We start from the raw sequence: 18,495 nt of genomic DNA on the forward strand, positions 1-18,495 counted from the left end.
ATGCCCCTAAATTGCTTTCATTGTGGTGACTCAATTTATAAGGATTTACCCTAAAGGACAGACTTTAAGGAATAGTTCACAAAGCCCCCGGTTACTATGAACTAAGGCACAAAGATGCATTACTATTTTGGAAAAATTTCTACTTTTGCGTTCTATAGAAATAAATAAATAAATAAATAAATAAAAACGTTTGCGGCTTTGAAACGACCTGAGTAAGTAAATATTTATTTATTTATTTTTATGCGTGAACTAGTGCATGCTTTTTGAATGCGTTCAAAATCTGCTGTCTACCTTAAGTGCTCAAAGTAGATAAATTCTCTCAAGTCATTTTCACCTTCCTCTCATCCAGAAGTGTGTGAACAAGTAACAAGTTAAGAGTGGCTGAGGAGTACGTAACAAAGTACTTGTGAGTATGTGCTTGTGTCCAAAGCTTCTGTATTTAGTCTCAAACCCTCAGTTCAGCTAATGGGAATCCATCCCGCGTAATGACCCACAGTTCCTGTCGGTAATGAGATGTGGGAATTGCCCGTCCGTTCGACCAGATGATGCTGTATTAACGGACTGGGCCAAGCAGGACGGACGGGGGGCCGCCCGAAGCCCCATTGCCCCGCCTCATTTTTCATCCGGCTGACACCGGAGCTGGTGTTAGGGTCCGAAGGGGGATTGTTTTCAAATGAGCCTCAAAATGACGTCTAATGAAAGCCCATAAAGACATGGGGCTCTCCACTCCAAAACAGTCAAATGAGCCACGGTCTATTGAGGAAAAACACTTGATGAGTCCTTGCTTCTGGATGAAGGTGGCTACTCGGCCTCATCTATGAAATTGTCTGACAAATGTATGCATTTACTGGTCAACATATATCCTCTAAGCCACATTTCCCAAAAGCGTGACACAAGAGAGTCGCCTGGGCCCCCATCTTCTGTGGCGCTCATTGATATGTAAACGCGGGGAGATATCAAAGAAACATCTTTTCAGGCTTTCTGTGAAGTGAGCACTACTTATGATCAAAGGCTAGTCGCCGTAAACCGTTCAAAGAGAACAGAGTTCTCTGATGGCCATTAATGTGTGTCTGTGATAAGGGTAAGTGAAAGACTGTGCCATCTTATGCAGCACAAAAGGCCCATGAGAAACACAATATAGGACTCAGTTAGCGAGGATGATGAGATGTTGAATATTCAGCTGTAGGTGGAGGTATAAATATGACATTCATTGTTGAGAGCCCTCTGCAAGAATAGTAACATATTTACTGAAGCAGTGAGATTCAGAAGCTCACCTTTAAGATTCATCCTTGTTCCCATTTTCCAACTTTTTGTCTCTTGGTGTCCACCAGGGCTCTGTCCTTGGTCAACTTTAACTTTTCCTTTTTCTGATAAAATGTATGGGTCTCGTGTATAGTAAAATGTGTGTAGACGTTCTCACGTATATGTCATCAAATATGTTTGCGCTTAGTGCTATTACTTTGAATCAAGGCTAAACTGAAGTATGGAGATCCAGAAGCTCACCTACAGTAGGTTTTTAGGATGCATCCATGTTCCCATTTTCCGATTTTCTGTCACTTGGTTTTCATCAGGACTCTGTCCATGGTTCACTTGAATTTTTCCATTGATCAGTAAAATAATCTCATATGGTGTTTAGCTTTCTATCAGTGTAGAAATGGGCTTTTGTTGTAGCTTTCACTTAGGGCTGGACAATATATCGAACGATATGATCATGCGCATCTCGTCAGTAAAGCCGGTTCCATGATTAGCGGTAAATCCCCATCACCTGCTTTCAAATGGAGCTGCAGTTAATACACAGAGCCGTAGTTCACTGAGAAGCTACGCTATATCGAGTTCATTATCAAAGGCGATTCATCTTCAATAATGAACTCGATATAGCGTAGTGCAGTTAATACACAACGGCTCTGTGTATTAACTGCAGCTCCATTTGAAAGCAGGTGATGGGGATTTACCGCTAATCATGGAACCGGCTTTACTGACGAGATGCGCATGATCATATCGTTCGATATATTGTCCAGCCCTACTTTCACTCCTGTCAAAGCAGTGCGTCTCCTCCAACCTTCTACCTACTTCTCACAGCAATTAACACTTCATTAAAAGAGCTCTTTAATCATTTTCACTTTCAAATCAAACACTTTTGCACCAGGCCTCTTGTGGATTGCTCTCTCATTGTTCAGGGAGGGAATTAATGACTTAAAATTTATATGTTTTTCCCCCTTGATCGCTCTTCTACATTATTACTTCTTTGTTATTCAGTGTAAATAGATTATTTTTGCACCCCAAACTCAAAGCTCCTTGCTTTCCTATGGGGCTTTGAGCAGAGGTGTTTTCATAAACTTGTAAAGACGTCCATGCTTTTGTGTCATCTTAGTTATCATAACATGTCTTCTACAGAGCTGTTTGCGAGTGAGTTACTCTACCTAATAAGATTTACCGTTGCTCTGCACTGAATCTATCCAGCTGAACAGGGATGGATGTTAACAGTTAGATGCAGTGTATTGCATTAGGTGCAACATGAAACAGGAGCATATTTGAGGTTGACTTGTCAAAGTGCTTTCTAGCAGCATTAGTAAACTGATTTTATCCCCATCTGTGATCATATTTTTATTTAAAACAAAAATTGTTCATATTTTCCTCAATGATTCAACTTGCCACTAATCTGGGCAATAATTTATGGCCTTAAATTATAGATGCTTTCTTCAAATTGACATCCTGAGATATAAATAAGTATCTTAGTTTTACATAATTTCTCTTTACATAGAGGGCAATCTGAAAGTGGCACATCTTACCCCCACCCTCTCCTACTGTCCTGTGTCCTCTATTCCAGAGCAGGTGTTGTTACCTGCTTGCATCATATCGCACAGTGCAGATCATTCATATACAGTGGGACTGAATGGAGATCCACACAGATGTCACATCTCCATGGCAGCTGAAATTGATGTATAGCCGTGAAGGTTGTCCTCCTCAGGGGGCTGTAGTGTGTCAGGTGTGTCAGGGTGTGTGTGGGGACATCTGCACAGAGCAGGGTGGATACTGCGGGGAGGCCAGCCAGAGGGGTGTCTGGCACAGTGTAGATGGATATAGAGAGCTCAGCGGGTGCCCCACAAAGCCCTGAAAACACACTGCCACTCACTGACACATGTACGCACACTGCCATCAGCCGCCTAACCTTAAAACATGTAAGACAGACACAGATCTCTCTCTTAACACAGCAAAACATGTCTGAACCAGTATGTTACACTCAGACAAGATATCCTTTCAGACTTCAAAGATGGCAGTTATGTCAGATGACATACTGCACCATATTTCAAATAAAATCTCTTATGGGGTTAAAACCAGGTGCAGCATCAAGCACAAACTTTTTTATTATTATAATTTTTTTTATGAATCATTTTATTTAAATTAGGGAATTTAATTTCAATTATCAAAATATTTATTTGAATTAAAAATCTTGATTTTTCTCAATTTAGCGATGCACCAAAAATTTGTCAGATCGTGTTAAATTTAGTATTTTTGTTATGGTTAATGACCAATATGATGGCTTGTTTTAAATCTGTCCTGTTTTACCTGTTGAAAACCATCAATATTTAATATTCACACATTGTATTCATAAGTTTCAAGCGATATCAGGCACAAAAACAATATAGTGTTCAGTAGAAAATATGAATTATGTTTAATATCTGACATACTTTGAACTTGAAAAAGGTCTTGATATCTGCTTCCTTTATCAGCCTAATTAAACCAATATGAATCATAAAAAATAAAAATTTCATTATTGGCTGATACCAGTATGGTCACTGATATAAAGTACTCCTACTAGTTAGATGAATATTTTGGCTAATATATTGGTATAGCAAATTATCAATATGTCAACCAAAATACCAGATTAAATCCTGATAAACAGATTATTTTTGCCCAGGGTTATTATATCTAACTGAAACTAAAACCATAAAATATTTAATTACCTGAAATATAATAAATGTCAACTGCAATAAAATAAAAGTAATTTTTATCAGCTAGTTGACTAGTTTAACTTGATGCACTAAAGTAACTTAAACTGAAAAAAAAACTTTATATATATATATATATCATTTCTTATGTGAAGGTCATCTGTTTAAACCCATAAGATGAAATCCACACCAGCGAGATGAACAGATAACCTGTGCTGTGGATGTCAGCCCAGCGTATTTGTCATTAGCTTGAATTTGCATACACCTTGTTGAGCACGGGGTGACGTGGCAGGGGGGTTACGCTCGGAAGGGGGGAGGGCAGGAGGGCTGAGTTTGGCCAAAAGCACAGCTGTACTGCCTGCCGTACTGATTGCCTCTCCTTCTCTCGCCCTCATTTATCTTCATTTCTTCCCAATTACACCAAATTAGCAATAGTCTCAGTTGCATTACCAACTTAATCCCCCCCTTTTTTTGCGGGCTGCATTATGCGGTGGCAGATGATTCCTTGGCGGGAGTCAGGGTAAACAGCCATGAAAATGCCACCCCGGCAGATGGCGAGGCCCACAAGAAATATGACAAACAGAGTGCCAGTGTGCCGTCCTCTGCCTGTACCCGCTACAAGCTGTTAATGCGCTCCCGGACAGTTTTGTGTTTTTTTTTTTTTTTTTTTTTGTGTGTTTGTGTGTATGAGACTGTAAGGTTTGCCGGCACAACCATATTAATGAATGCGTGTGTGTGTGTCGCACAGTATGTTTAGTTTTAAATAGACAGCAGAACCAAAGCAACACAGTGAGTTTTGCTGCTATACATGGTGAACACGTATGACTTCAGGGGTTTGTTGTTTGAAATGTACTCTCTGACCCTTCCAGCTAGTAACTCGGTGTACTGTATATTTACCGTTGGTTCTTGACGGTGTGCACTGACATGCAACACAATACAGAAAGGTTATGTTCAACACTAATACTGCCTTTTACTCGTGAAGAGGTAGACATATCAGTACCAAGTTTAAAAATCTAATGAAAACTTTGATAACAATTTACTTGAAGCCTTTATGTATAATTAATCATAAATGTATTCATAATGTACATTGTAATGCTTTATTATCTTTTCACAAATAATTGTAACCGAAGTTAAAATGCATTATAATATTTGAAGGTTTGTTTGTCGTGTTTTAATGCATTATGATTTCTCTAGGTGTAACAATGAATAGATACAGTAAGTATAATGATGTATCATAAGGTGCATTACAAGGCATAATTAATGCAATAAAACTACTTTTTTATAAGGCTTTAAGTAGTGTTACCAAAACATTCTGTAAAAAAATAAAAATAATTTTTTTTGCAAGTCTCATTTTTTGCAATGCAAAATATTTTCTCCAATCCCAATTTAACGTGCAGACCATTGATTCCTCAAAAAAATGTAAACTAATTGTAAAATGTATTCTTTTTAACAACTCATTGAATTGAGAACTGTGTCTAAGTTGTCTGATTCATAATGATTGAAGAGCTGCAGTATGACCTGACAGTAAGAGCAATCGTGGATTTGACTGATGGGAGGAAATGATACTTTTGATATAAATGACTTATGAATGGAATGACTGCTATAAAATGCACAAGTTTAATGAGCATTTGTGCATTACTGTCAGTACGAGAGCTTTAGGTGTGAAACCATAATGTCGGCAACATGTCCAAAACCTAAACAGTGTTTTGAACAAGTTCTTTAAAACACACACACACACACACACACACACACACACACACACACACACACACACACACACACACACTACACACACACACACACACACACACACACACACCGACTTACACTCATTAATCCTGTCCACACTAACATAGCAACATAGAGCACTGCCAACCTAGAAGTTCGCATCACCCTGGTTTCCACGACAAAAACCCCAGTCTGGACCATGTTGTGACACAAGTACCAGAATCCTGAGTGTGATATTTTTAGCCTGGGATGTTGTTTGGGGTGGAGTAAACACACACGCACACTTTCTGATTTTTCACTGACCAAAGGCATGAAACAAGTACATCCTCTCCGTTCCAGTGTGACACACACACACACACACACACACACACACACACACACACACACACCACCACACACACACACACACACACACACACACACACACACACACACACACACACACACACACTGTTTACAGTCCCACAAATTGACAGGGCTAACATCAACACATGCGACTGCTCAAACAGGGGCCTGAAGACCCTAAACCCATCAGGGGCCCAAAAAACACAACTGAGAAGATGATTCACAGGCCACAAAAAAAGTAATGACCCACCTCAAAACACTAGAATATTTGTATATTTCTCTGATCAAAGCTTGTTTGCTCTTGTTTTGATCTGTGTTGTTTTCTCAGCCATATTTTGTGCTTGAGCCTTTTAAGACACCGTACTTTTGACCTCAGTGCTAATACGCTGCCCAGTGTTATATTATTCACACACATGCATGTACTTGAGTCTCCAGGCAGGGAATGGTGGGACTCTGTAGGTGGAGGCATGCTTAGGTGCCAGATGGTGAGTCTGACTGGCCAACAAACACTCCACTTCAGCGGTTTAAAGGAAGAGGAAACTGCTTGTCTTTTTATCCCACAAATAAAGGGTCAGGACTAGTGGTCGATCAATATATATCGCCATGGCTGATATTTGGCATTTTTTAATTATTGACATCAGCTGATAAGTTTTCCTGTTTGGATGATAAGTGTCCAAAGCTTTTATTTTGACAGCACCGGGACTTTTGACACCATTTAACAGTTTTGTGTAATAAAGTGCAGCAGTGTCCGTCCACTTTTTCAGTGGTATTCTGGAAGTATTTCTTCCATAATTTTTTTCATAGGCCTTAAAATGATCTTTTTAAACAAAACCAACCAGCTACCAGGTAAATCATAACGTTACAAACATGAGTGAAAAACTTAAAATCATTAAACTATGCTACACTACTGTATATCCAGTCGGTATGGAAGCCTGTTTCCGCCACTGAATAAAAAAGGTAATTGCAACTTTTTATCACAATTCTGACTTAATTTGGACTTTTTTTCTCAGAATTGCGAGTTTAAATCTCGAAATTGTGACTTTTTTCCCGCAATTCTGACTTTATAACACGCATTTGATAGTTTATGTCACAATTCTGAGAATAGAAGTCAGAATTGTGAGATATTATGAAATATAAACCCACACTTGCGAGAAAAAAGGTCAAAATTGTGAGTTTTTTTCTTGCAATTGTAAGTTTATATCACGCAATTCTGAGAAAAAGTCAGAATTTTGAGTTTATATCTCACAATTCTGACTTTATAACTCGCTACTGCGAGTTTATATCATGCAATTTTGACTATAACTCGCAACTGTGAGTTTATATCACAATTCTGTGAAAAAAACTCTTTGTGAGATTTGTGAGATAAAAAGTCGCAGTAACTTTTTTTTTTCTTTTCAGTGGCGGAAACGGGCTTCCATAAGTCAGTCATTATTGCTGAACACAAACTTCCCAGATTATTGAGTGCCTTGTTGGTTACAGTATTTATTTCCCTATTTTTCATGTTTTAATCAGTCCCTTTGTTTGTGAAAAATTATATAATAGAATTACAGAATTAAGAAGTTGCTATTTATAAATTTTTATTTACAGTATTTTTTTTTTTGGAACACAAATTTCAGAATGTTTTGTTGGTTTTCTGCTGGAAATCATCTTTCATATAGTTTCATACATTGTCTTTTTTTTTTTATAAATGTGATCTGGTTGAATTTGATTTTGTCTTACTACTTCATAAATTAGCTTGCATCAGGCATGTATCTAATTCAAAGAAGCATTTACAAGTGTCAAGCTATTTTTTCATTAAAATTGTGTGTGTTTAGTACAATATAAGTGGTTTATGTACTGAAGTGAATTTGTGTTTAAATATTTTGTTGAGTGGTTGTTGCAATTGTTGACGATTGTGGAGTACACTGCATTTTCTGCAGAAGTGAAGCAATAGAATGCAAACAAATGTATTCCCAATTCTGATATACATCTTCTGACACACAACTGCAATTTTGGTATATATATTTTACTAGATAAAATATTATATGATTACAAAATAGAACCCAGAGCCTCTTACACTCACAATTTTTGGACTAACTAGTCATCTTTGGGATTCAATTGCTGATTGTTTGTCCACTAACCTACAAAAACCCAAGCCTGACAGCAACAGATGTAGGTATGAAATGATCAAATGCAGAAGTTAATTTGACCGCTTCAAACAAGTTCCCATCATTCTCACTGACTAATTTATGTAAAAAAAAAATTGACTCAGAAGAGATCAAATGCTCTCTTACAGACCTGATTTCTGGATCAACACACCACATTGACTATTTATTCATCAAAACAGTAAGGGGTCATTTTGAATTATTTGTGCACCACCTAATTAATATTCATGAGCCTTTGCTACTCATGACGTCAAATGGCAACGCATGGCGTTAACAACACCTGAGGTCCCCAGGAGCACACATAGTGATCAGATACCTTGAATGAACTGTAAATAAAGGCAGAGAGTGTGTGACTGCGAGTGTTGAGTCAGACCATGGGTGCGTTTGATCATAGAAAACACTGAAGTGTTAATGACTTAGATATAAATGCTTGAAAGGCATATTGGTTGACACAAAAGTCTCAATATCTGTATCTGTTTGAGTTTCAAATCGGGGTAGCAGAGAACAGTATTTCTCCGCACATGCACACAGATGTGTGTTGCAATTACAGCAGACTTTTTAAAAAGGGATGCAGTTAACCAGCTCTGTCAGCATGTGGTTAAGGAGCATCGAAGTGACGGACACATTCTCAAAGCATGACTGACGGCTGGACGGGATGCCGAAACTCAGACACTCTCCATCTCTCGTACTTGCTTTCTCTTCCTCTGTCTCTACTGGCTGGCATCACTTTTAGGCTAATTACTTTAGCAGCCAACACTGGATGAGCTCTTGGACCGAACCCAAATGGGCCATCAGCACCAGAGCTGTGGATAGTTCAACTCCACACTCACTCTGATGTACTGCATGCTCTCTCTCTCTCTCTCTCTCTCTCACTCTCTCACACACACACTCACTCTCTCACACACACACACACACACACACACACACACACACACACACTTTCAAAGTCTTTTACTGCAGTTAGCCCATTACAGAGGTCCCAGCACTGAGTTATAGGATATATATGACCCTGGACCACAAAACCAGTCATAAGGGTAAATTTTTTGAAATTGAGATTTATACATCATCTGAAATCTGAATAAATAAGCTTTCCATTGATGTAGGGTTTGTTAGGAGGACAATATTTGGCAGAGATACAACTATTTGAAAATCTGGAATCTGAGGGTGCAATACATAATCTGAAAGCTGAATAAATATGTTTTTAATTAGAAAATAGAATATTTTGTGTTATATGTATATCTACTCTTGAACATTGTTAGAAGACAAATAAAAATAAACTAGTAAGAGTGTGAAAAGTATGTTTTAAGAGAGGGCTAAAAATGGCCATAGCTGAAGAAACACATGTTGGCTATTTAGCACCTACACTATGTGACTTGTATGTTCAGAAATTAATTATATTAGACAAGAGCAAATATAGGTTATATGGCATTTGCAACACAAACACTTTTGCTCTCTGTCCCTCTTCATCTACATCTCTCTTAAAGAGAGATAGATCACTCAAAAATAAAACTGTCATCATCTGCTCACCGTCATGATATTGCAGACCAGACCTGAAAACCTCACACCTTTTCTCTGTATCTGTTGGTTGTTTTTTTATATAAATATATTACTGTAAATTATGTTACTTTAAACATAACATGTCTTCATTCTGTTATTTGAATATCAAAATATGAGGAGGAGTATTTATTAAACATGAATCCGATTCTAGGAGATTGCAAAGCAATTTTCGAAAAAATACAGTGTGGATGACATTCTGTTTTTTGTTGTAACATTCAGTTTGATGCTGAAGGGACAATAAAACTGATTACAGTGATATCTATGCATCATTACGCACTGATGGGCCTCACAAATGGCTTCAGAATTCATTCTTAAGCAGTTTACATCCTATTACGACTTCATTACACAGGACACGTATTGCTTATGGATTGAGTATTGATATCAAATGTCATGAACGCATGGTTCTTCCCTCATCGTTTTGTGTTTCATCAGCCTTCTGCTCTGCTCATCTCGCACACAAACACGTCTGTACGCAGTACGCACGCTCTCCGCTCGGCCTCAGGTGTTTGGGCACAGCCATTACTTTATCAGGCGTTTTTTTCCTGCTCATTCAAACAGCTCCCTGATGAACGGCGCCCCCGCGTTCTAGAGAGAGAGATTTTAATTCGTATTATTATTAAAAGAATCACTCACTGCAATCTGTTGCAAAAACACCATCTGCTAGATCACTCGTAGGACCTCCGTTGCTTATTAGGCAGAATTAGACAATGATTTCCTCTCCTCTGCTTTGCATTCCTTCTCCCTCTTCTCTCAACTAATTCAACTTAAGTTGTTTTATGGCACTTTGCAACTAGCTTTTCTGCTGCATTTCATTCCAGTGATTAATTCCCAGATGTCATGTGTTCTGGGATGAGCTCAGAGTGATTGGCAGAGGGGTTAACTCTTGAACAGCCTGAGGAGAGATGGGATTTTGTGCAGGAGTTTTGTCTGTAGGTGTGGAGGCGGTCAGATTGGCGGGAACATGGGGTCGAATCTGGCCTGCGTCATAACCGAATCCCTGCCGCCCTTTCATTTTCTATCCCTCACTCATTATAATAACACCCTCTACAAGTGTTCACTTACAACTATTCTCTTTAGCTTATTTTAGGAGGATTTTTTTTTTTTTTTGCAAATATTTAAATATTAAATTAATATAATAAAAAAATTATTTATATGCACATCATGATAGTATATGTTGTTCTGACTTTAATTTCTGCTAATTTAAATTAAAAACAAAAGTATTACAATAATTAATCAAGCTCAAAATTAAAACTTTCAGACACATTAAAGTAATGAGAAAATGTCATGAAAATGTCACAATACGAAAAATACTAATAGTCTTAAAAATAGACTTCATTTTTATACTGACTATAATCTATTTTTAATGTTTTTTTTTTTAATATATATATATATATATTATATATATATATATATATATGTTAATATGTTCATAATATGTTTGGGCACAAAATCAGCATATTTGAATCATGTTTTGAAAAATCATGCAACACTGAAGACTGGTGTAATGACTGCTGAAATTATATTAAAATAGAAAACCATTTTTACAGTATTATATTTTTACTGTATTTTTAATCAAATAATATTTTTGAGCAAATTATGTTTGATCAAATAATTTCCTTTTAAATTAAAGTCTCAGGATTCTGAACGTTATTTGCATAGTACAAATCAAAAGATTTATTTCAAAAGAACAAGAGAAGCCGTGGTTTTGGTTTCTACCCATATATTCCCCAGTCTTGTCTCTGTGATTACATGTGGAGTGTTGGCTCTGTTTAGGGATCCAGACTCTCATTCAGTCTCCCTCTCTATCTCTCTGCTGTCCCCAGGCGGCAGCGAGTCGTCCTGGGATAAAGAGAAACTCCAGTCCCCCCCTTCCTCCGGAGCCCAGCATGGTCTGGCTCACGCCGGCCTCTCCGCTCAGCACGGCCTGTCAGGGTCTCATCTCTCTTCCCTACAGCAGAGTCATCTCCTGGCTAACCGTGAGTCATTCATTCATCACATCCACTCATTCTCTTGATCACCAGCTCTAGGTGTATTGATTGTGCTCGGCCCGATTGAGCTGCATGTCATGTTAGTCATTCATTCTTTGCTTCACTGCATACTCACATTCATGACTTTCAAGGGTTTTTTTTTTTTTTTAAGACAACACAAAACAGCATGCACATTTCTCTCCTGTAATGTGACGTAATTTGAGTGAAACATTGATTTGATTGGATTTGGCTGGATTGTAAAATATGAGCTATGATTTTTTTGGTTAAAACATTATTTTCCCTCACCTACACAATCCACTGGTCAGACAATCGTATAGTTATGCCATTGGTTGAGCCAGTGTTGCTGTGTCAGGCGGGTGAGATTGTTTTGGTAGAGTATTTTAACATCACTTTTCAAAAAGAAAAAAGAGTCAATATTCATAGTTTTCAGTCATGCATAGAACTGCAGCACAGGCCGGTCAATTTTCCATCTGTTTCAAGCCACAAATATTTAGATCATCTCTCAAAAGAAGAAAAACAAACATAGACATGTGAACAAACTGCAAGTCATATAGCACCTGCTGCAGTATTTCAATCACTAAAACAGCGGGACAATCTAAACACTTAATGTGCCCTAATGTATTAAAAGATCAAACTCAACCTTTGTGATGATGATGCATGTTATATACAAGCAGATGAGCCAAGAATACGAATGGAACTTTGTGTTCATGTTCTGGGTTCATCTGCTTGCCTGTACATAGAATGTTTTATTAATAATCTGAATGCTGAATTTGGTCTTCCAGTATTACTATTTTAATGTAAAAAACCACATTAGGCATTTTATTTATACTAGTTTTCTATAGGAAAATGCTTAGCATACAAGTTAAGATGGTGTGTTATTATCACTGTCTTAGTTTTGCCCTCTAGGTGGGCATTCCTGTAAAGATTTTCTGTCATGTGAAAACACAAGTTATTAGTTCATCGCAGTTTACCAACTAAGTTCCTTATAAACAGTCTCTCCCTGTCTCTGTTGTGGTCTTTCAGGGCTGGACCTGCCGTTTATGATGATGCCCCACCCCCTGCTGCCCGTCAGTCTGCCGCCTGCCTCCGTTGCCATGGCGATGAACCAGATGAACCACCTGAACACCATCGCCAACATGGCCGCAGCTGCTCAGATGCACAGCCCCCTGTCCAGAGCAGGAGCGTCCGTCATCAAGGTAACACACGCAGCCACAAAGTTGAGACTTCAGTGGCCAAACGCAGAAAAGCCATTCATTAGGACTCTAATGTGCACTCAGATCTCTCAGCTAGAGTCAGCTCATTTTCACCGCGTGCACAGCACATCAGTCAGAGAGCCGCAGATCCCCTCGAAGTGATGTCTTGCTCCGATGATACGAGCCATTTAACACCTGGGAGAGAGCTGTATACCAAACCATCTTAATTTCTACAAGAGAGAGTTTGATTCGAAATACTCCGAGGAGGAGTAACAGAATAAATGTTCTGTTTGGTCCGGGTGGAGCAGGTGTTAGGGAATATTAGATGCAGACTTTAAAGACAAACACTATCTGTTATCTTACTGCCATGTTCCCCCTGAGAGGAGAGTGTGTGAGTTATTTTACAGCTGGAGGAGGACACTTGTGTGTTTCTCGGAGATGCAGAAATGGCCTGAGGTGTACAGTACACACACTTATATAGATATTCACTGCCACACACAAATGCACTTAAAATACTGTAGTAATAGCTTCCGTCTGGATACCACAATATAATGCACTGAATGTGTTTTTACTGTGAAAAAAATATTTTGGTTGATACCTCTGAAGATTTACTGGACTTCTCAGTTATGTTTCATTTAAGAATCAAATTTGTCCCAGATGTTTCTCCTAAAAATCCTTTGGAAAAATAAATAGACGCAATGAGGCAATTGCTGTATAGAAATGAAAGAGAATTTAGTTTTGGAAGAATGTGATGAGAAATGCTCTAGCAAATCTGAGCACTGTTTGAGATATTGTTGAGGTCTGTGAGGGGCCTTTTTCTGAGGAGACACTTCTGAGAAGCAGGAGACTCCATGAAATTTCATTGCTGTCTAGAAGAAATATTAAAGAGATTTGTTGTTTGTGGGGAAAAAAATCATATTGTATTGATGGAAGTTTTAAATCAATCATATTATCATAACTGTTATTTTAGTATTGATATACTTTTTTAGTTTTTGTTAATATTTTGAATTTTTCACTTTAGGTTTATAGTTTTAATAATAATGTTTTTGTAATTTTTTAAAAAATATATCTACATGATATTTATTAGTTTTAGTTTATTACTATGTTATTGATTTTAGTACTTCATCTTAAACAAAAACAAGAAAATAATATCAGTGAGTTTTTATATTTTATTTAAGGTAACATTTCTTTTATTTCAATCAACAAAATTTTGGTTTTGGTTGTACTTTTTTTTTTTTTTTTTTTTTAATGACAGGCCTGTTTGAGTCATTTGTAAAGAATAGGTGAACTGAATCTTTGTGTGTGTGTGTGTGTGTGTGTGTGTGTGTGTGTGTGTGTGTGTGTGTGTGTGTGTCAGGAGTGTGTACAGGACAGTAGGTATGATGTTCAGTTTCTGTGGGTTGCCCCTCGTCCCGGATCACAGCCCTCTTCCCACCCCAGCAGTAGTGTGTCCAGCTCCCCGAACCCACACACACAGAGTCCTGAACGCCTGGGTCAGTACAGACACACATTCTATACACATTTAGTTTAAATGATAACAGACCATAGACTGATCGTTTTCTATAAAGCCAATTATAATGACTACAGACTAACCCACTCACAAGAAAAAACTATTTTTGAATGAAAAAGGCATAACAAAACAAAAACGTTACAAATGACACCATTCAGAATGCTCCCAATGGGATGCAATTACATCACTGTCAGAAGTGCATCATTTCTGGGGACAGCTATGAGGATGCATGCTTTCTCTTTCTGTGTGCAGTTTTGAACTCGACCGATGGAGAACTACCAGAACGAGACACCGGCATCAATATGAAGAAAATCCTTAAAGAGAAAGGTTAGTTCCTCACTGCAGCACACTAAACACTGTCTACACCGCTGTGTGTTGCTCGCTTGCAGCATATACAGTACAAGTGCAGTCACATAAAAAACTTGTGTGGCCAAAAAAGCTTCACTGTCAGTATTGTAACAATGCATGAAGCACCTTTCTGTCACACAACAAATTTGTGTCGGAAAAACCCATTGTAAAATCTGCAATTGGGGCATTTTCATCCTTTTGCAAAATTTCACATTGCTAAGATTCCTACAGAAATTACTGGATTTCACCAGTGAAATTTCGTAAAGCAGCAGTAAATGCAACCGTACCTGAACACCGTATCCTTAGGTGCAATGCAAGTTTGCAGTGCCAAGTGATTTCTTTGTCCTTAATTAAAAGTAAAAATGCTATGCAGAGTTATGTGCACATTTGTTTGTGAAATCTGTGTATGAATGTTTTTACGAACTAATCATGAGTCATCAATAACTTTTGTAGATGTAGAAACAACTGAAACCACATGTACATAACAGTCACTTTGGGTGGCCTCATAAACATGTTAAAATGAAACTGAATTCATAGGTATTTCACCTTATATATCTTAAATTCCTGTGCGTAAGCGAAAGTTTCCTGTGCACATAAAAAATAAGAAGAAAATTATTATTTGTTGTAGTATCGATACAAAACCCATGTGGAAGATATACCACTCAGATGTGAGATGTAGAGCGCATTTTAAACATCATCTCAGGAACAATGTAGTAAACGCAGATGACTCATAGATGATGTCGGTTTAACGCTGCCGAGTGTATTGACATCACGCATAATATTTTAATGTGGACCAATGCTCGTTAGTGAAATTTACACCTCGTTGGTTTAGACTGGCAGTATTTCAGCATCACAACACTTCTCTTTTAATTAATGACTTAATTAGGAGCTTAACTGAACATATATGAAGTTCATATTTACGGCCTGTGTGAGTAGATGAGTGTAAGAGAGCTGTTAGAGCAGCTAAATGCGTAATTCATCATTATAAGAAAATGTTTTTCTCTTTTTCTACGACACAATGATATGCAGGTGTGTGTGTTTGAGAATCTCGAATGTTGTGTTGTGTTGTGTGTGTGGGCACCGTTTCTGGAGTGTAACTTGTGTGTGAGTGTGTGTTGATACAGCAGGTGGCGGCCCCTAATGCACATCACACACAGGGCTGCTGGGAGGAGACGATGCAAAGATGCCCCGAGGCTCTCTTAAAGAGATTCAGTGTGCACCTGGCCTCCAACCATATTTTATTCATGCGTCTGGAAAAGAATCCAGCCCAAACACACACACACACATACAAATATGTGAATATAGCAATACAGCAGACTCTTGTTTTTAAAAGTGCAGCATGCCGCATTTACTGCAGGCTTGAGAAAAGAATGCAGGACCCAGGAAATTTAGGTCACTGACCACGTACTCACACACGAAAACTCCTGTTTTTTTATTATCTTTAATTTCCAGGCTCACCATCACACATCTTCATATGCAAATCAGTAGACTCCTGCACTACTTTATCCAATCTGAGTGTCGGTTTAACCTACACACACACACACACACACACACAGCAGCGGGCCGCTCTGAACACCTGAGAGGATTGACTTAGTAAAGATTGTCCATGATTATATCAAATACGTCTGCTCTAGTTTACTTCTACAGTATGCTGTCCAATTGTGTTACATGCTGGTATGAATTCTCTTCAGTTCTTGTTAGTGTGTGTTAATTCATTTACCAGTAATTCATTCCCCCTTTATTTTATATCTACCTTATCTATTTTTAAAAACCTATTCATCTTTATTTTTGCATTTTTTCGGTTTAATATATTAGAACCACAAAGCAAACTTTTATATTTTGTGAGTGATGTCCACCAGAGTGATGCTAGTGTGTTCTGGGTGGTTGCCAGGATGTTGCTGTGCAGTTGCTAGGGTGTTGTTTATTGGCCGAATTCAAAAAAGCCACTCCTAATTCTCTATGATGTTCTTCTGTCCCCTACATATGGCTTGGGTCTATGGGATTTTTCCCATTTTTAATTGCCTGACAGGTGAAAGTCTAGTCACTCAGAAAAATTATATGTATGTCTTTAAAAATCTGTATAATTTGAGGTATCATTTATATTTGTAGAAGAAATGGTGGCAATGGCTTAGACAGTACAGTTTAATACCTAAAACTGAATGCTTACTGTAACATCCCTTTATGTAATTTTACAGTCACATTAGCAAAATTTCGGTGAGATCCTTTGTCAACTGTTTAATGATACATGAGGCACAGCTCACAAGCAGCTTTCTGTTGAACCTGATGTGAAATCTGTGCTGACAAATCTTTTGCCTTTACGCAAAATTCCAAATCACATGGATTTCTGTCGAAAAGACTGGATTTTGCCTGTGAAAATTTGCCAGACAATGGTAAATGTGACTGCACCTTCATTTTCTTTTCAATTCTTTGCAACCTCAAATCTTAAGTTAACAACCTAAAGTTGAAAAGATCAGAGACTCACAAATGTAGATTACTCGGGGCCCATTTTCCCGAATTCTCACGAAAGGGCCATTGATTTTTAAACACTGTTTGGCCTCTCTCTGTGTGTGTGTGTGTGTGTGTCAGTGATGATAAACAAAGTGACGTGGTAGTACGTGGTGATGAATGGTGAAGCCCGGGGCCAGGAGCACTGTGTTTCAATGGGACTTTAGCAAGTGAACCCCCTCTCTAGCTCTCCATAAATCACTCGTTCTCTTTTCCGCTCTTCCTCTCTTTCACTCAGGGCTGGTTGAATGCCAACAGGAGCTGCTCTCACTGCAGGCAGGGTCTCTCCTTTCTTCCATTAAAAAGCAAAAGGAGATTCTGATATTATTCTGTGTGGTTTTGCGAAGCATTTAGCAAACACTAACATTAATCTTACAATCAGGCCACTGGTTCTCACAGGCCTTTGAGAAAAGTGTAACAAAGCCATGCAGCAGGTATATTAATGATTCCTTTTTATTAAATAGTAAACGGAACACTTTTCCATACATCAGTGACATTAGATATGGCCTATTATTATTGTTAGTTGAATCCCAAATTATTGTACAACTTATTTTGCAATCAGAAACCAAGCAACCAACTTTACATAAATGTATGACTGTTTTCCATGACAGAGAGGATGTTTCATTTACACCTCGATTAGAATGAAATATACAGTATGTCCATAATCTGGATGTCAGACCAGACAATGCGCTTTGCGGGTACCAGCATGTTTCTCATTGGTTTTTGTTTCTGAAATCACTTCATTCTACACATAAAGTCTAGTCCAGAGTCTATACGTGTTGTATGACAGTGTGTTAATGTATTTGGCTTAAGCTGATGTGAAGCACTTTGGCTGTAGAAGCACTTAGTGTACTTTTGCAGTGCGAGAGGGAGCATGGGTAGGCCGAGACTTCTGCTCCGTAATTGCTCTGTCCAGTTTTCCACAGAGTAGATATGTAGCATCTGGTTACAATCAATGTTTCCCTCTGCTATTATGAAATTAGCTGCACGGAAATGATTTGAAATGGCCTGTAATGATTTCTGATAGAAATGTGCGCCATTGTTTCGCCCTTTGAGATAAGCGTGCTGGTAAATAAGTCACAACAAACGAAACGATCGCTTTACCTCATTCCAAGTCAGGGATCAGGCCTCAAACAGCAAGCGCTTGGCTTTTCGAGCTTGGTTTTTGGGCTTGGTTTTTAATCTTCATTTTTGTTTGTTTATTCGCAAGCTCCTCCTTCAGATATG

The 18,495-nt window shown here is 38.2% G+C and overlaps 1 protein-coding gene across 4 annotated transcripts in view; it reads left to right on the plus strand.

Moving 5' to 3' along the window:
* Window positions 1–18,495, plus strand: part of LOC109046199 (dachshund homolog 2-like) — a 133,177-nt gene that overhangs the window by 94,004 nt on the left and 20,678 nt on the right. For 2 of the 4 annotated variants that reach the window (XM_042711160.1, XM_042711162.1), the window contains exons 4-7: window positions 11,548–11,700; window positions 12,736–12,908; window positions 14,263–14,398; window positions 14,668–14,742. In XM_042711160.1, coding sequence (XP_042567094.1) covers window positions 11,548–11,700; window positions 12,736–12,908; window positions 14,263–14,398; window positions 14,668–14,742 — 537 coding nt within the window. The remainder of the gene's footprint in view (window positions 1–11,547; window positions 11,701–12,735; window positions 12,909–14,262; window positions 14,399–14,667; window positions 14,743–18,495) is intronic. The other 2 variants (XM_042711163.1, XM_042711164.1) reach the window with 1 other exon arrangement.

The sequence above is a fragment of the Cyprinus carpio genome, chromosome A21, assembly GCF_018340385.1.
Source record: "Cyprinus carpio isolate SPL01 chromosome A21, ASM1834038v1, whole genome shotgun sequence".
Classification (NCBI taxonomy): Eukaryota; Metazoa; Chordata; class Actinopteri; order Cypriniformes; family Cyprinidae; genus Cyprinus; species Cyprinus carpio.